General features: G+C 39.6%; 1 protein-coding gene across 3 annotated transcripts in view; it reads right to left on the bottom strand.

Moving 5' to 3' along the window:
- Positions 1–15,562, bottom strand: part of NBEA (neurobeachin) — a 954,039-nt gene that overhangs the window by 417,583 nt on the left and 520,894 nt on the right. For all 3 annotated transcript variants that reach the window (XM_080658500.1, XM_080658501.1, XM_080658502.1), the window contains 2 exons: positions 11,842–11,950; positions 6,763–6,929 (listed from right to left, as the gene is read on the bottom strand). In XM_080658500.1, the coding sequence (XP_080514626.1) occupies positions 6,763–6,929; positions 11,842–11,950 (276 nt within the window). The remainder of the gene's footprint in view (positions 1–6,762; positions 6,930–11,841; positions 11,951–15,562) is intronic.

The following is a 15,562-nucleotide window of genomic DNA, read 5'->3' as shown; positions in this document are numbered from 1 at the left end:
CCGCATCCTTGCCAGCACTTATCATTTGTTGATTTGTTGATGATAGCCATTCTGACAGGTGTGAGATGGTACCTCATTGTTGTTTTGATTTGCATCTCTCAGATGATTTGTGACTGTGAGCATTTTTTCATCTGTCTCTTGGCTTTCTGTATGACCTCTTTCCAAAAGTGTCTATTTAGGTCATTTGCCCATTTTTTGATTGGGTTGTTTATCTTCCTTTTGTTAAGTTGTATGAGTTCTCTGTAAATTTTGGAGATTAAACCCTAATTAGAGATAACATTGGCAAATATATTCTCCCATGCAGTGGGCTTTCTTGTTGTTTTGTTGATGGTTTCTTTTGCTGTGCAGAAGCTTTTTATTTTGATGTAGTCCCATTTGTTTATTTTCTCCTTAGTTTCCTTGTCCTAGGAGCTGTATTGGTAAAGATATTTCTACGACATGTGTCTGATAGTTTGCTGCCTATGGTTTCTTCTAAGATTTTTATGGTTTCCCATTTATGTTTAAGTCCTTTATCCATTTTGAGTTTATTTTTGTGTATGGTATAAGTTGGTGGTCTAGTTTCATTTTTTTTCATCTATCTGCCCAATTTTCCCAGCACCATTTGTTGAAGAGACTGTCTTGACTCCATTGTTTGGTCTTGCCTCCTTTGTCTAATATGAATTGAGCATAATGGCCTGTGTCAATTTCTGGGTTCTCTGTTCTGTTCCACTGGTCTATGTCTGTTCTTGTGCCAGTCCCAGGCAGTTTTGAGAACAGTGGCTTTGTAGTTTGATATCTGGTATTGTGATCCTGTCAACATTGTTGTTCTTTCTCAAGATTGAGAAAGATAGCTGCTTTCTCTGCAGCTACTTGAAGTCTTTTTTTTATTACAGATGAATTTTTGGAGAGTTTGTTCTAGGTCTTTGAAGTATGCGATTGGTATTTTAATGGGGATTGCACTGAATTTATAGATTGCTTTGGGTAGTATGGACATTGTAACAATGTTGATTCTACCAATCCATGAACATGGTATCTTCTTCCATTTGTTCATGACTTCCTCTATCTCTTTTTTCAGCATCCTGAAATTTTCTGACTACAGGTCCTTTATCTCCTTGGTTAAGTTTATTCCTAGGTATCTTAATTTTTTTGTTGCAATGGTAAATGGGGTTGTTTTTTTAGTTTCTCTTTCTGTGAGTTTATTGTTGGTGTATAGAAAAGCCAGAGACTTCTGGGTGTTAATTTTGTATCCTGCTACATCGCCGAATTCATTTATTAAGTCTAGAAGTTTTTTGATAGAGTCTCTGGGGTTTTCTATGTACAATATCATGTCATCCACAAATAAGGACAGTTTTACTCCTTCTTTTTCAATTTGGATGCCTTTATTTCTTCTTCTTGTCTGATCGCATTGGGTAGTACTTCCAATACTATGTCAAACAGGAGTGGGGAGAGTGGGCATCCCTGTCTTGTTCCTGTTCTTAGGGGAAATGGTTTTAGTTTTTGCTCATTAAGTATGATGTTGGCTGTGAGTTTGTCATATATGGCTTTTATTATGTTGAGGTATGATCCTTCTATTCCCACCTTACTTAGGGTTTTTATCAAGAAAGGGTGTTGGATTTTGTCAAATGCTTTTTCTGCATCAATGGATGTGATTATATGTTTTTTATCTCTAGTTTGTTTATGTGGTGTATCATGTTTATTGATTTGGGGATATTGTACCATCCTTGAACCCCAGAATAAATCCCACTTGGTCATGGTGTATGATCTTTCTAATGTATTGCTGAATTCGATTTGCTAAAATTTTGTTGAGGATTTTGGTGTCTATGTTCAAGAGGGATATTGGCTTGTAATTCTCTTTCTTTGTATTGTCTTTATCTGGTTTTGGGATTAGGGTAATGCTGGTTTTGCAAAAAGAGCTTGGAAGTGCTCCTTCCTCTTGAATTTTTTGGAACAGTCTGAGGAAGATAGGATTTATTTCTTCTTTGAATGTTTTATAAAACTCCCCCGTGAAGTCGTTTGGGCCAGGGCTTTTGTTTGTTGGGAGATTTTTTTATTACTTCTTCAATTTCCTCCATAGTTATCAGCCTATTCAGATTTTTTGATTCCTCCTGGCTGAATTTTGGAAGGTTGTATTATTGTAGGAATATGTCCTATTTCTTCTAGGTTGACCAGTTTGTTGGAGTAGAGTTGCTCATAGTATTTTTTTAAAATTCTTCATATTTCACCTCTTTCGTTTCTGATTTTGTTTATTTGGGCCCTCTCTCTTTGCTTCTTTGTGAGCCTGGCTAGAGGTTCATCAATCTTGTTTATCCTTTCAAAGAACCAGCTCTTGGTTTCATTGATCTTTTCTCTTTCTTTGTGTGTGTGTGTGTGTGGGGGGGGGGGGTCTCTACGTCATTTATTTCTGCTCTGATCTTTATAATTTCCTTCCTTCTGCTCATGGTGGGCTTTTCTTGTTGCTCTCTTTGAAATTTTTCAAGTTGCAGAGTTAGGTGATTTATTATCAGTTTTTCTTGTTTTTTTGAGGTAGGCCTGTAATGCTATGAACTTCCCACTCAGGACTGCTTTCACTGTGTCCCAAAGATTTTGGATTGTTGTGTTTTCATTGTCATTTGTTTCCAGGATGTGTTTTATTTCTTCTTTGATCTTTTTGGTAACCCACTCATTGTTTAATAGTATGCTATTCAGCCTCCAAGTGTTTGAATTTTTATGACAGTTTTTACTGTAATTTATTTCTAATTTTATGCCATTGTCATCTGAGAAGATGATTGATATGATTTCAATCCTCTTGAATTTGGAGAGACTTTGCCTGTGTCCCAATATGTGGTCTATCTTTGAAAATGTCCCATGTGCGCTTAAGAAGAACATATATTCCGTAGTTTTGGGGTGGAACGTTCTAAAGATATTGATTTAGTCCATCTGATTTAGTGAGTCATTTAGGATTGAAGTTTCTTTGCTAATTTTTTGTCTAGAGGATTTATCCATTGATGTTAATGGGGTATTAAAGTCTCCCACTATGATTGTGTTGCTGTCTATCTCACCCGTGATATCCTCCAGAAGTGTTTTTATGTATTTGGGTGCTCATGCATTGGTTTCAAAAATGTTTACCAGAGTTATATCCTCTTCTTGTATGGATCCCTTTAGAATTATGAAGTGGACTTTCTTGGCTCTTGTTATGGTCTTCACTTTGAGGTCTATTTTGTCAGATATAAGTATTGCTACCCCAGCTTTTTTTTTTTCATTTCCATTTGCCTGAATGATATTTTTCCATTCCTAAACTTTCAGTCTGTGTGAGTCTCTTATTCTAAGGTGGGTCCCCTGTAGACAGCATATATATGGGTCATGTTTTCTTATCCATTCATTCACTCGATGTCTTTTGATTGGAGCATTTAATCCATTTATGTTTAATGTTATTATTTATAGGTACTTGTTTGTAGCCATTTCTGTATTTTATGCCTGTGTTCCTTCCTCCCTTTCTACTTCTTCTTTTTCAGCATTCCCTTTAGCATTTCTTGCGTTGCAGGCTTGGTAGTTATAAACTCCCTTAGCCCAGTGGTTGGCAAACTCAGTCAACAGAGCGGCAAACCACGGCTTGCGAGCCACATGGGGCTAGTGAGCCGTGGTTTGCCGACCACTGCCTTAGCCTTTTTTTTTGGTCTGGGAAGCTCCTGATTTCCCCTTCAATTTTGATTGATAGTCTTGCTGCATAGAGTATTCTTGGATTCAGTCGTTTGCTTTGCATCACTTTGTATACATCTTTCCATTCCCTTCTTTCTTGATGTGTTTCTGTTGAGAAATCATTTGATAATCTGATGGGGATTCTTTGTAAGTAACTTCCTGTCTCTCTCTTGCAACCTTTAAGATTCTCTCTTTGTCGTTTTCATTTGCCATTGTAATTATCATGTGTCTTGGTATGGGTCTTTTGGGATTCATCTTGCTTGGGACTCTTTGTACTTGTGTAACTTTTTTCTTCACCATAATGGAAGTTTTCTGTCATTATTTCTTCAAATAGATTTTCTAATCCTTGCTGCTCTTCTAGTCCTTCTGGCAGCCCTATTGTACGTATGTTACTTCGTTTTGCATTGTCCCAAACCTCCCTTAGGCTCTCCTCCTGCTTTTTAATTTTTTTCTCCAGTTGCTGTTCAGATTGGGCTTTTTTCTGTACCTCATCTTCTAACTCACTAATTCGGTCCTCTGCTTCTTCTAGTCTACTGTTGAAACCTTCCATGGTGTTTCTGATTGTAGCTATATCACTTTTGATTTCTTCCTGGTTTTTGCATAGGTTGTTGATTTTCTTGTCCATCTGGTGTATGAACTGTATGACCATTACTCTGAATTCTCTTTCTGTCATGTTGCATGCTTCCTTTTCACTTATTTCCTTTCTTGGTGATTCCTCATTTTCTTTCCTCTGGGGATTGTTTCGTTGTCGCTCCATTCTAACTATCACCAGAAGGTTCAAATGTCGAGTTGTGAGGGCTTGGGCCATGTGCAGTGGGAGCTTCACACCCCCCGAGTGTCACTGAAGAGCTCCGACACCAATACATGTGGCTGCTGTGGGTTGGTGGGAGCCACACTAGCCCAGGATCATAGTCACAGGTGCTGAGTGTGGCCTCGTTTGTGCACCTAGAATCAGGGACCCCACCTGCGCTGTGCTGAAACAGAGACCCCACTGGCGTTTGCCAAAAATCAGAGTCCCCTAGTGCATGTCAGGTGTCAGAGACCCCCTGTGCCCGCGCCGAGAATCGAGTATCATAGTCTCTGTTGCTTGGTGTGGCCTCACGCCAAGAATCAGGGTCCCTGTGTGTGCATGCATCAAGAATCGGAGTCATTGCCTCTTAGTATGAATGCACTGGGAATTAGGGATCCCAGGAGCACACATTGAGAAACAGAGTCAAGTCACTGGTGCTCAGTGCTGCCTCTTGTGCAGAGAATCAGGATTCCCGGTTTGCTTGGGGGAATGGGTTGCACAGTTGCACTGTGTTGCAGGGGGTCCACTCCTGCCCTGCAGTAAACAGCCTTCCCAGTGCGCTTGCCCGGAATCAAGGTCAGGTGGCTCTGCCGTCCTGTGTGGGAATGGGGTCTGGTCCCGCAGGTGTGCACTGCAGGAAACAAACTCCTCGTGTCCATGTACCCAGGCTCAAATTCAGCGCAGCCTCCCTGTGTGGGCCTGGGGTCTGGTCGTGGGAAACAAAGTCTGTGAGTTCACACTGTCAGGCTCAAATTCAGTGCAGCCTCCCTGTGTGAGCGTGGGGTCTGGTCGCAGGAAACAGACTCCCCAAGATTGTGCTCCCCAGCTCAAATTTAGCGAAGCCTCCCTTTGTGGGCGCGGGGTCTGGCTGCGAGAAACAAACTTCCCATTTTTGCACACCCAGGCTCAAATTCGGGTAGAGCCATCGCTGCTATGTGTGGGCAGGAGGCCTGTTTGAGCAGAGAAGGTCTGGCAGTTCTTATGCCACTGCCGCAGGGCCGGTGGGGAGGAGGATTGGTTCTGTGAGTCACAGAAATCTGCGGCCGGGGTGCCTAGGATCTTGGTGTCCATGCTTCTGCAGCTGTGGTCGCAGGTCTTTTACCTGAGTGGCTGTAGGGTCCCGGTTTGATTTTGAGACCAGATTGGGTAGTGGCGAGGTTAGGATCCTATTTTCAAGCAGTTCTGTTCTTCAAGATGGCGTGGTCTCTGTGCCCGCGCGGGCCTCCCCCAGAGTGTTTGTGGTGGCAGTGGGGTTTTGTCATCTAAGATTGCCCGGTTTGGCAGCCCCTTGGAAGACCTGCAGGATCTAATTGTCCCTAGCTCTCACTCACACACACTACTCATGTCCACACTCTCCTCTATTGCTCCCTCACTCTCTCACACACTCTCCCTCTCTACCTTTTTGTTGGTCATCATCTTGGGCCTTCCAGAATTATTCTGTCCACAATTAACCAAACCCTAAACTCTGCCAGGCAGAGAGTTAATAAAAATACTTAATGGAATCAAATAAAGTGAAGATATACAAATGAAGAACATTAACAATCTAAATAAGCTACTTCACTACTAGTTTTCTAGAAAAGTTCATTGTACAGAAGAAAAAAGTTATGCCCCTAATTCATAATTTATAAATAACCAATTTTGGTTTTAATTGTACTATAATCATAAATGCTCTAATTGTAGATACAATCCTTCCTAAGAGCAAGAAAATAAAAAAATATGTAAGAAAAAAATTAAGAAAAATATACCACTTCACCATAGTAAATGTTTATATTATTACATTTATATAAGAAAAATTAAGAATGATATAAATTTACTAAGTTGGAAGGTTTGGTTCTTTTTAAAAAATATATTTTTATTGATTTCAGAATGGAAGGGAGAGAGAGAGATAGAAACATCAATGATGAGAGAATCATGGACCCATTGCCTCCTGCAAACCCCCTTCTGGGGATCAAGCCCAAAACCTGGGTATGAACTCTGACCAGGAATCTGACCATGAGATCCTGGTTCATGAGTGGACGCTCAAACACTGAGCCACACCAGCTGGGCAAAGGTTTGATTCTTTGAGATTAAAATACTTGCTTAAACAAATTTTGTATTATATTACACATAATTTTAAATTAGAAACAACTTCTATTGGAGCTACTTTTAAAAGTTTAGATTTTTTTCTAAACCATTGTAGAGACATTATTAAAGATATGAAAATATGGTAATTTTTAATACTTTCAATCATAATCTCTAAATCATTCAAAAATTTAGTCATTTTTACTTCTATCATAATTAATCTATGAGTTATTTACTTGTAATTTGTTATAACTCACCAATGAGAAACTGCTCCCCAAGCACCATGCTTGTTTGTGAGAATGTTAAGGATCTTTTGTTTCAGTTGATTTGCTGTAACGTGATCTCGATGTTTTGCAGCACTAATGAGATGGTCACACATCTTTTCTTCCTCTCTCCTATCAGCAGCATACTGGGCACACTGCGACTATGTAAAGAAATGCAAACAATGTTTAACTTCAACTGTGCATTAATAAGGAATGGTATCTAATTTTAAGTTAAATGCTAATAAACTCAGATAATATAATCTTTTGAAACTTTATTCTAAAGAACACATATAGGCCCCTTTCAAACTTTAAAAATGTGTTCTTTGTATGTGTTTATACATAAGTGCATGTAAAATAATTTGGATAATGTTATCTATCTGTATTCATCCCATTGGTATTAATAATATAGCTAATCATTCTCATTGTGTACCAAACGGTTCAAGATGATCATTTCTTTAACCATGTTTGATTTTTTTAAATAAGTTTTGTATAGGGTGGATTGACTACAAATTTTAACATTACTAAGTATGTAATATAATGAGTCATATAATGAGAAAGGAAAAATATATACATCTAAATAAATGCATATAACTAGTTCACATTCATCATCACTATGGAAAAAGCTGTGTCATGGAAGGTACTTGAACATATCTCTTCCTCTATCTATTGCCATAAACTACTATCATTGTCATTATAACAAATTAAGAAGAATTCATTCATATTCCAATTCATCTTTTTGTACAGGGAATCACCAATTAGTACAATGATCTGGCTCATAATGAGGTTAATATTTCATTAGTTCATAGGAGAATACAATTAAAATTTCATTTTTCTTCCTTACCAACTGCAGTGGTTAACTAGGAAAAACTTAACCATGAAACACCCATATCACATTAATATACTTTTTCTCTTAATTAGAGGCTTATATGGAAGACAAAAATGACTCAAAAAGTCCCAGTAAAATGCCATGACTTTTATAAAATCTTTTGTAATTTAAAAATGACAAATGGTGAACACACACACACACACACACACACACACAAAACAACATACACATCAATGCATTTACTAATATAGCTTAAACTAAAAAGCACACACAAATTAAACATTTGGGTTAATAAGCAATGTACGTCATTAAATAACAATGGTAAGACTCTCAAAATTAAGTTTAAGTCAGTATTTTATGTATACACTAGAGGCCTGGTGCACAAAATTCGTGCACTCAGGGGGTGGGGGGAAGGGTCCCTCAGCCCAGCCTGCACCCCCTCACAGTCCGGGAACCCTCAGGGGATGTCTGACTGATGGCTTAGGTCTGCTCCCCACACCCAATTTCAGTAGGCCTAAGCCTTCAGTCGGACATCCTTAGCACTGCTGCGGAAATGAGAGAGGATCCCGCCACCACCACTGCGCTCGCCAGCCATGAGCCTGGCTCAGGGCTTCTGGCTTAGTGGTGCTGCCCCTGTGGGAGTGTACTTACCACCAGGGGGCAGCTCCTGCATTGAGCATCTGCCCCCTGGTGGTCAGTGCGTGTCATAGCGACTGGTCGTTCTACCATTCAATCAATTTGCATATTAGCCTCTTATTATATAGGATAATCTAAAAAATCACTGAGTCTTCATTTCCTCCTTCATAGCTTCTTAGCACTTTTTGCCATGCAGCCTCAATAAAGTACTCTCATCCCCAAGGGGGTAAAAATTGGTGTTGGGTGAATGTGAAAAAAAAACTTGCTATTTTAATAAATAAAGCACAGATGTATATACAGTACAGAAATAGATATGCAGCATATTGAAGGTAATAAAATATCATTGGGAAATAATTAGGATAAAAATGGTCTAAAAAGATTTCTTAGGGGGCAATAGTGAAAAAAAGGTTGAAAAGCACTGCACTTAGCTGAATAGGATTTTAAGTAGCTATGTGTTAAAGCTAGTAACTAATATCTGGCTTCATAAAGTTGTATTTTAAATGTTTTTACATGACAAATATTAATTTGCTTATATCCCTGTAAAATATCTTGCTTTTCTTAGTAGAAATACAGGATGGGACAAAAGTAGTGTTACAGTTGTTTATATGTAAAATAATACAATAATCCTATATTATAAAACCCTAATATGCAAAACTACGGAATGGCAGAAGGACTGGCGAAACGACCAGTCACTATGATGCGCATTGACCACTGGGGGGCAGATGCTCAACACAGGGGGCAGCTCCTGCATTGAGCGTCTGCCCCCGAGAGGGAGGTGACTGGTGGTGGCTGATCAGGGGTGGTGATTGGGGGGCGGGGCCAGCCAGCAGGTGGTGCCAGGCCAATAGCCAAGGCGGGTGCCAGCAGGGGCCCCCTGATTGCCCCACCCACCGATCACCCCAAAGATGGCCCTGATCGCCAGCCAGGCCTAGGGACCCTACCCTATATATTGCGAACAGTCTTTTATATTTAAAAATTAAAAACTGGCAAGGCTACTCTAACACTGAAAAAAATAGGATGAAGCAGCAATTACATGCATGAACTCTGGCTTGCACATTTTGTGGTCAGCCCTGATGCTGACACTTATAATTGTGTGACAAAAGCCAATTACTTAACTTTTCTCTGCTTCAGTCTTTCCACCCATAAGATGGGGAAAATGGTACTACTGCCTCAGAAGGATCATGTTATGTACTACTTTTTATAATTAGGGCAAAAAAAATGTAGCTGCTCATACAACAGCAAGATGCCTTTCACCTGTATAAAAAGTATGGTCACTGGTACATGCAGGATCCTGAATTGCCAGAGGGATGTCTGACTGCCGGTTTAGACCCGACATCCCCCAAAGGGTCCCAGATTGTGAGAAAGCACAGGCCAGGCTGAGGGACCCCTCTCCCCCATGCACAAATATCATGCACTGGCCTCTAGTCCTATATAATAAAAGCCTAATATGCTAAGTGTCCAGTCGTCTGTTCAACCAATAAAAGTGTAATATGCTAATGATATGCTAATGCCACTCAACTGCTCGCTATGACGTGCACTGACCACCAGGGGGCAGACAGTCGACTGGTTGATCAGTCACTATGACGTGCACTGACCACCAGGGGGCAAACTGACTGGTAGGTTAGCTTGCTGATGGGGTCCGGCTGATCAGGACTGAGCGAGACAGGCTGGACACACACTGGAGCCGTCCCACAGTCCCTCCCTGGCTGGCCAACCTCCCCTGTCCCTCCCTAGCCCTGATCGTGCATCAGTGGGGTCCCTTGGCCTAGCCCTCTCGCAATCTGGGACCCCTCGGGGGATGTCAGAGAGCTGGTTTCGGCCTGATCCCGCAGGCCAGGCCGAGGGACCCCACTGGTGCAAGAACTCATGCATCAGGCCTCTAGTTAATAAATAATAACACAAGAATAAACTCTTTTATGCACTCACAACTGTAAATCTACTTTTGCCCCTAACCTGTACCAGTATAAGTGAGTCAAAACTTATCCTGCATGGAATTCAGTTAATATTCTAAATCTTATTTACTAACGGAAGTCAAAAATTAATTCAATATTCTTCTTTTGTTTAGAGTTCTGACATATTTTATACCTAAATATATTCTTCAATAATAGAATATAACTATATTGTTACCCAGAATTACAGCATGATATTCTGGTAAATATCCAAATGGTAGTTATTGTTTAGGTAACACAAACCTTCACTTTGACAAGCAATTGTTAATGTACTTTAATCAAAGTTTAAAATATTTGGTATTTGTTTTTGAAATAAGTTTTGTGCAACCCCATATGACAAGTGTATGCTTTTTCATCTGACAAATGACACAGAAGTTATTGGTATTAGCAGTAAAGTGCCAACAACTATTTCTCTGTCTCATGCTTTTCAGCTGGACAGGTCAGAGATCACCAGACCTAGTATATCAACTTGCATGACTGAGAGAGCTGGTTTACTGAGATAAAAACCTCATCAAAACTAAAATGTTGGGCTACGACTTCCAGCCATATAGCACTTGTTCACATATGGCATCAGAAGAATAAATTGGTGAAGTTATTTATTATTTTCAAGGCCACTGACAGCCCAACATAAGGCAAACACCAGGTCCCCTAAATATTTCTGAAGTCATTTTTGTTTTGTTAATTGCACTAACTGAAGTAAATGTTATATTTAAAACACGAAAATAAAAATATTTGTTGAATTGAGGCAATATAAATATTGGTGAATAATTATTGACATGTTATAAATATAGAAATAATATTTTAAATTAAAAATTATTTCTATGGAATATACATTACTTCAACATCCTTTAGTGTTTACATAGAAAATATAAATGATAGCCCCGGCCATTTTGGCTCAGTGGATAGAGCATCGGCCTGCGGACTGAAGGGTCCCAGGTTTGATTTCAGTCAAGGGCACATGCCTGGGTTGCAGGCTCGGTCCAATGTGCAGGAGGCAGCCAATCAATGGTTCCCTCTCATCACTGATGTTTCTATCTCTCTCTCTTCCTCTCCCTTCCTCTCTGAAATCAATAAAAATATATTAAAAAAAAGAAAATAGAAATGATAGTTAATTTATCCTCACTCAAAGTACTTATGAGGATTTTTAAACTATTATTTTTTCATACATATATATATAGATCTACATATATATCACACAACAGCAATGATTCAATTGTCAATAAAATATCAATTATTAAAATAAAATACGAACTAAAATGCTCTGTAAACACTCTAAAGATGGATACACAATAATAAATTATTGAATGTTTGGTAAAACTCAGATTCTTTATATAACTGCTTATATACCCGTACCTAATGGTCAGTAAACTTTACTTGCTTAAAAACTACGAAAGTAATTGCATTAAAAATTTTTATTTGCCTTTAAGGATAAGTTAGAATAACTTCAGTCTACTGAGTGGTTAGTGACAGGGCTGGAGCAATCTCTTCATGTTGTAAATGAGGTGAAATAAAGTAGTGCTCTGAGTTTGACATTTACTAAAGAACTCAAAAGCCTTCAGTGAAATTTTTCTCTTCAAAACACACTTCTTAATGTAAGGTTACCATAAGCAATAGCTGACTGATAACAGAAAAGCAGAATTTAGTCTGCTTCAAAAACCTTACCTCAAACTCTGCATGTTTATGTACATCCTCAGCTCTCTGTCTGTTCAAAATAAACTCAGCTTCATTTGCAACACGAACTATGTGGTCCTTCATAGCATGGCATAGTAATCTAAAAAGAAAAGTACCTTTGAAGTTATTATTCTTAATAGTTTTGGTTAATCCAACTTTTTGAATAATCAATATTCAGTATTATAAGCATTAATTATGCATACATTTCAGATAAAGCTACATTATAAAATTAATATAGTTGAAATTATAATTCAATGACATTTGAAATATAGAAAGATGTCATAAAACTGTTATAGCAATGCTTCTGTTAAAATAGTGTGTCTGTGAACAAATTATCCAGTGAATTTAATAAAGTTACTTTATGCAATAAACTAAAGAGTAAAAGGCATCCAAATATGAAAGGAGGAAGTAAAACTGTCATTATTCGCCAATGACATGATATTGTACATAGAAAACCCTAAAGACTCCACCAAAAAACTACTAGATTTAATAATAATAAATGAATTTGGCAATGTAGCAGGATAAAAAATTAACACCCAGAAATCAATGGCACTTTTATACACCAATAATAAACTCTCAGAAAGAGAAACAACAACAACAACAACAACAACAACAACAAAAAACAGCCCCATTGCAACAACAAAAAATTTAAGATTCTTAGAAATAAACTTAATCTAGGAGGCAAAAGACCTGCACTCAGAAAATTACAGGATGTTGAAAAAGAGAGGAAGATATAAATGGAAGAATATACTGTGTTGTTTTTGTTTGTTTGTTTGTTTGTTTGTTTGTTTAGAGGGCAAACTTGTAAAGTAATTTCATCTCTTTACCTACATCTTTTTTTAAATTAGTTTTCATACTCATATCCATTATCTAGTTTTGCTCCACATAAACTTTAAACAAGGATGCTATTTTCAAAATCATTCATTATTTTCACTGCTCATTATTGAAATGAATTATCCCTTTTTTTCCTTGCCAAAGTTGTCATAAATTTCAATCAGAATAGGATAGCTTTAAGTTTGTCTTAACTTTTATATTTACCAAATACCAACTCATATAATTCTGCATTTATTCTTCACTACATTCTGTCTATCCATGACAAACTTGTCTTTACTGATAAATATGTACAAGCAAAACAAAATGATTATGTATCCTAATATTCCTAAATTATGACTTAAATATAATTTTTAATCCTCACCCAAGGATATTTTAAAATTTATTTTTAGAGAGAAGAAGAGGGAGAGAGAGCAGGAGAGGGAGAGAGGGGAAGGCAGGGAGGGAGGGAGGGAGAGAGGGAGGGAGGAAGGGAGAGAGAGAGAGAGAGAGAGAGAGAGAGATATCAGTTGTGGGGATCCAACCTAAAACCTTAGGTATGTTCCCTGACTTGGAATTGAACTTGCAGCCTTTTTGGTGCACAGCAAGATGCTCCAACCAACTGAGCCACCCAGCTGGAGCTAATTTTTCAAAGCTATGTATGTCTTTGAAGTGAGTCTGACTATAATGAATTTATTTCTGCTTTTTAAAGTAGTAAGGTTGAATAACATAGTATTAAATTTTATTATCTTTTCACCAATTTAGTATCTATGTGGCATCTTCTAATTTAAATTCTGAGCAGCACTAAACTGAAGATAGTTCTCATTAGAAATCTTCCCAAAACCCATGTCTGGTCTGATATAGAGTTCATTACTCCATGATGAGATTTGAGTGACTCTGTCACTCTGGACTAGCAGAACTTCCTGGCGGTATGACAGAGGCACTAAAATATTGCACAGCAACAGGATCATGGAGATAGCACTTAGAAACATGTAAAGGTAATCTCTCATATCACTTGAAAGGAACAGAGGCACATTCTAATAGGAATATTATCTAGTTTACAGCAAAGTTAACAAAAACATAAGTTATTCAAAGAACCCAAGGCTAGGGCAATCTGTTCGAAACCACAATACTTAGGAGGAAAAAAACGCATGCATGGGTGTGTGTGTCCCTCAGCCCAGCCTGCACCCTCTCCAATCTGGGACCCCTCGAGGGATGTCCGACTGCCTGTTTAGGCCTGATCCCTGGATCGGTCCTAAACGGGCAGTCGGACATCCCTCTCACAATCCAGGACTGCTGGCTCCCAACTGCTTGCCTGCCTGCCTTCCTGATTGCCCCTAACCACTTCTGCCTGCCAGCCTGATCACCCCCTAACCACTCCCTGCCAGCCTGATTGATGTCTAACTGCTCCCCTGCCAGCCTGTTTTCCCCTAACTGCCCTCCCCTGCCAGCCTGTTTTCCCCTAACTTCCCTCTCCTGCAGGCCTGGTCTCCCCCAACTGCCCTCCCCTGCTGCCCATCTTGTGGTGGCCATCTTGTGTCCACATGGGGGCAGGATCTTTGACCACATGGGGGCAGCCATCTTGTGTGTTGGAGTGATGGTCAATTTGCATATTACTCTTTTATTAGATAGGAAGGTTTCAAAAGAGAAAGATGTGAGATGTTCGTATTCAGTTCAAAGTCTTTGCTTAGTGTCTGAAGGCTGAAGAAAGCCAGGGAAAAAATCAAATACTTGCAAATTAGTGAAAGTTACAAAAATTAAATAGATTAACAGAAGAAAGCAGGAAGGTAGAGAGGCTCAAGATTTGGCTAGTTAGTAGTATTATACTCAGGAGCAAAACAGTGGATTGACAAAGCAAAAAGGCATGGATAGCAGAGAAGCAGATGGGGAAGGGAAGAGTCTTTCCTCAGAAACACCAGATAAATTGCTTAAATTACTTGAAAGTCTGTTCTCCTATCTGTGACACTTATGCATCATATATCAACTAATGTATGTTGTTTTATTTTCATGCAGAGACAGCACCTTTTAACTGACTCACATTCATTCTGGGAAACTTCATTATCCATGTGGAAAACCATTCACCAATACAAGAATATCTTCCAGACTTTCCCAAGGGGTTGTGTGTTTGTATCTGGACAGCCCTTCAACACTCAGCTAGGCAAGTTTCCACTCTACCTTAGCATACACACTCTGCTTCCATAGAATCTCTATGTCAGCAGAAGGTAAGGGTTTAGGTCCTTCTTTAGGTACTAAGAGTTTAGGTGCTCCTTTCCAGAGCATGCATACAGTCCTAAGCATGCATGTGGCCTTTAGATTTCAAAATATGTCATAAGTTTTTAAAGCCCTTATGTACATCTCATTCCCAGCTGTTCCTCCTAAGCTTTTTGGTTAGTCTATTATTTATCCCAACTGTTATGTATCACCTCAGGCAGTGGCAACCTAAGACACCCTATATAATAAAGAGGTAATATGCAAATAGACCGTCACTCCAACACACAAGATGGCTGCCCCCATGTGAACACAAGATGGCTGCCACAAGATGGCCGGCAGTGGAGGGCAGTTGTGGGCGATCAGACCAGCAGGGGAGGGTTATTGGGAGGGACCAGGCCTGCAGGGGAGGGCAGTTAGGGGTGACCCGGCCAGAAGAGGAGGGCAGTTGGGGGCAACAAGGCCTGCAGGGGAGGACAGTTGGAGGCGACGAGGCCTGCAGGGGAGGGCAGTTGAGGGGACCCAGGCCTGCAGGGGAGGGCAGTTGGGGGGGACCAGCCCTACAGGGGAGGGAAGTGGGGGGAACCAGGCCTGCAGGGGAGGGCAGTTAGGGGTGACCAGGCCTGCAGGGGAGGGCAGTTAGGGGAAAACAGGCTGGCAGGGGAGCAGTTAGGCATCAATCAGGCTGGCAGGG

The sequence above is a fragment of the Plecotus auritus genome, assembly GCF_963455305.1.
Source record: "Plecotus auritus genome assembly, chromosome: 3".
Lineage (NCBI taxonomy): Eukaryota > Metazoa > Chordata > Mammalia > Chiroptera > Vespertilionidae > Plecotus > Plecotus auritus.
This window is presented reverse-complemented; position numbering and strand designations above follow the sequence as displayed.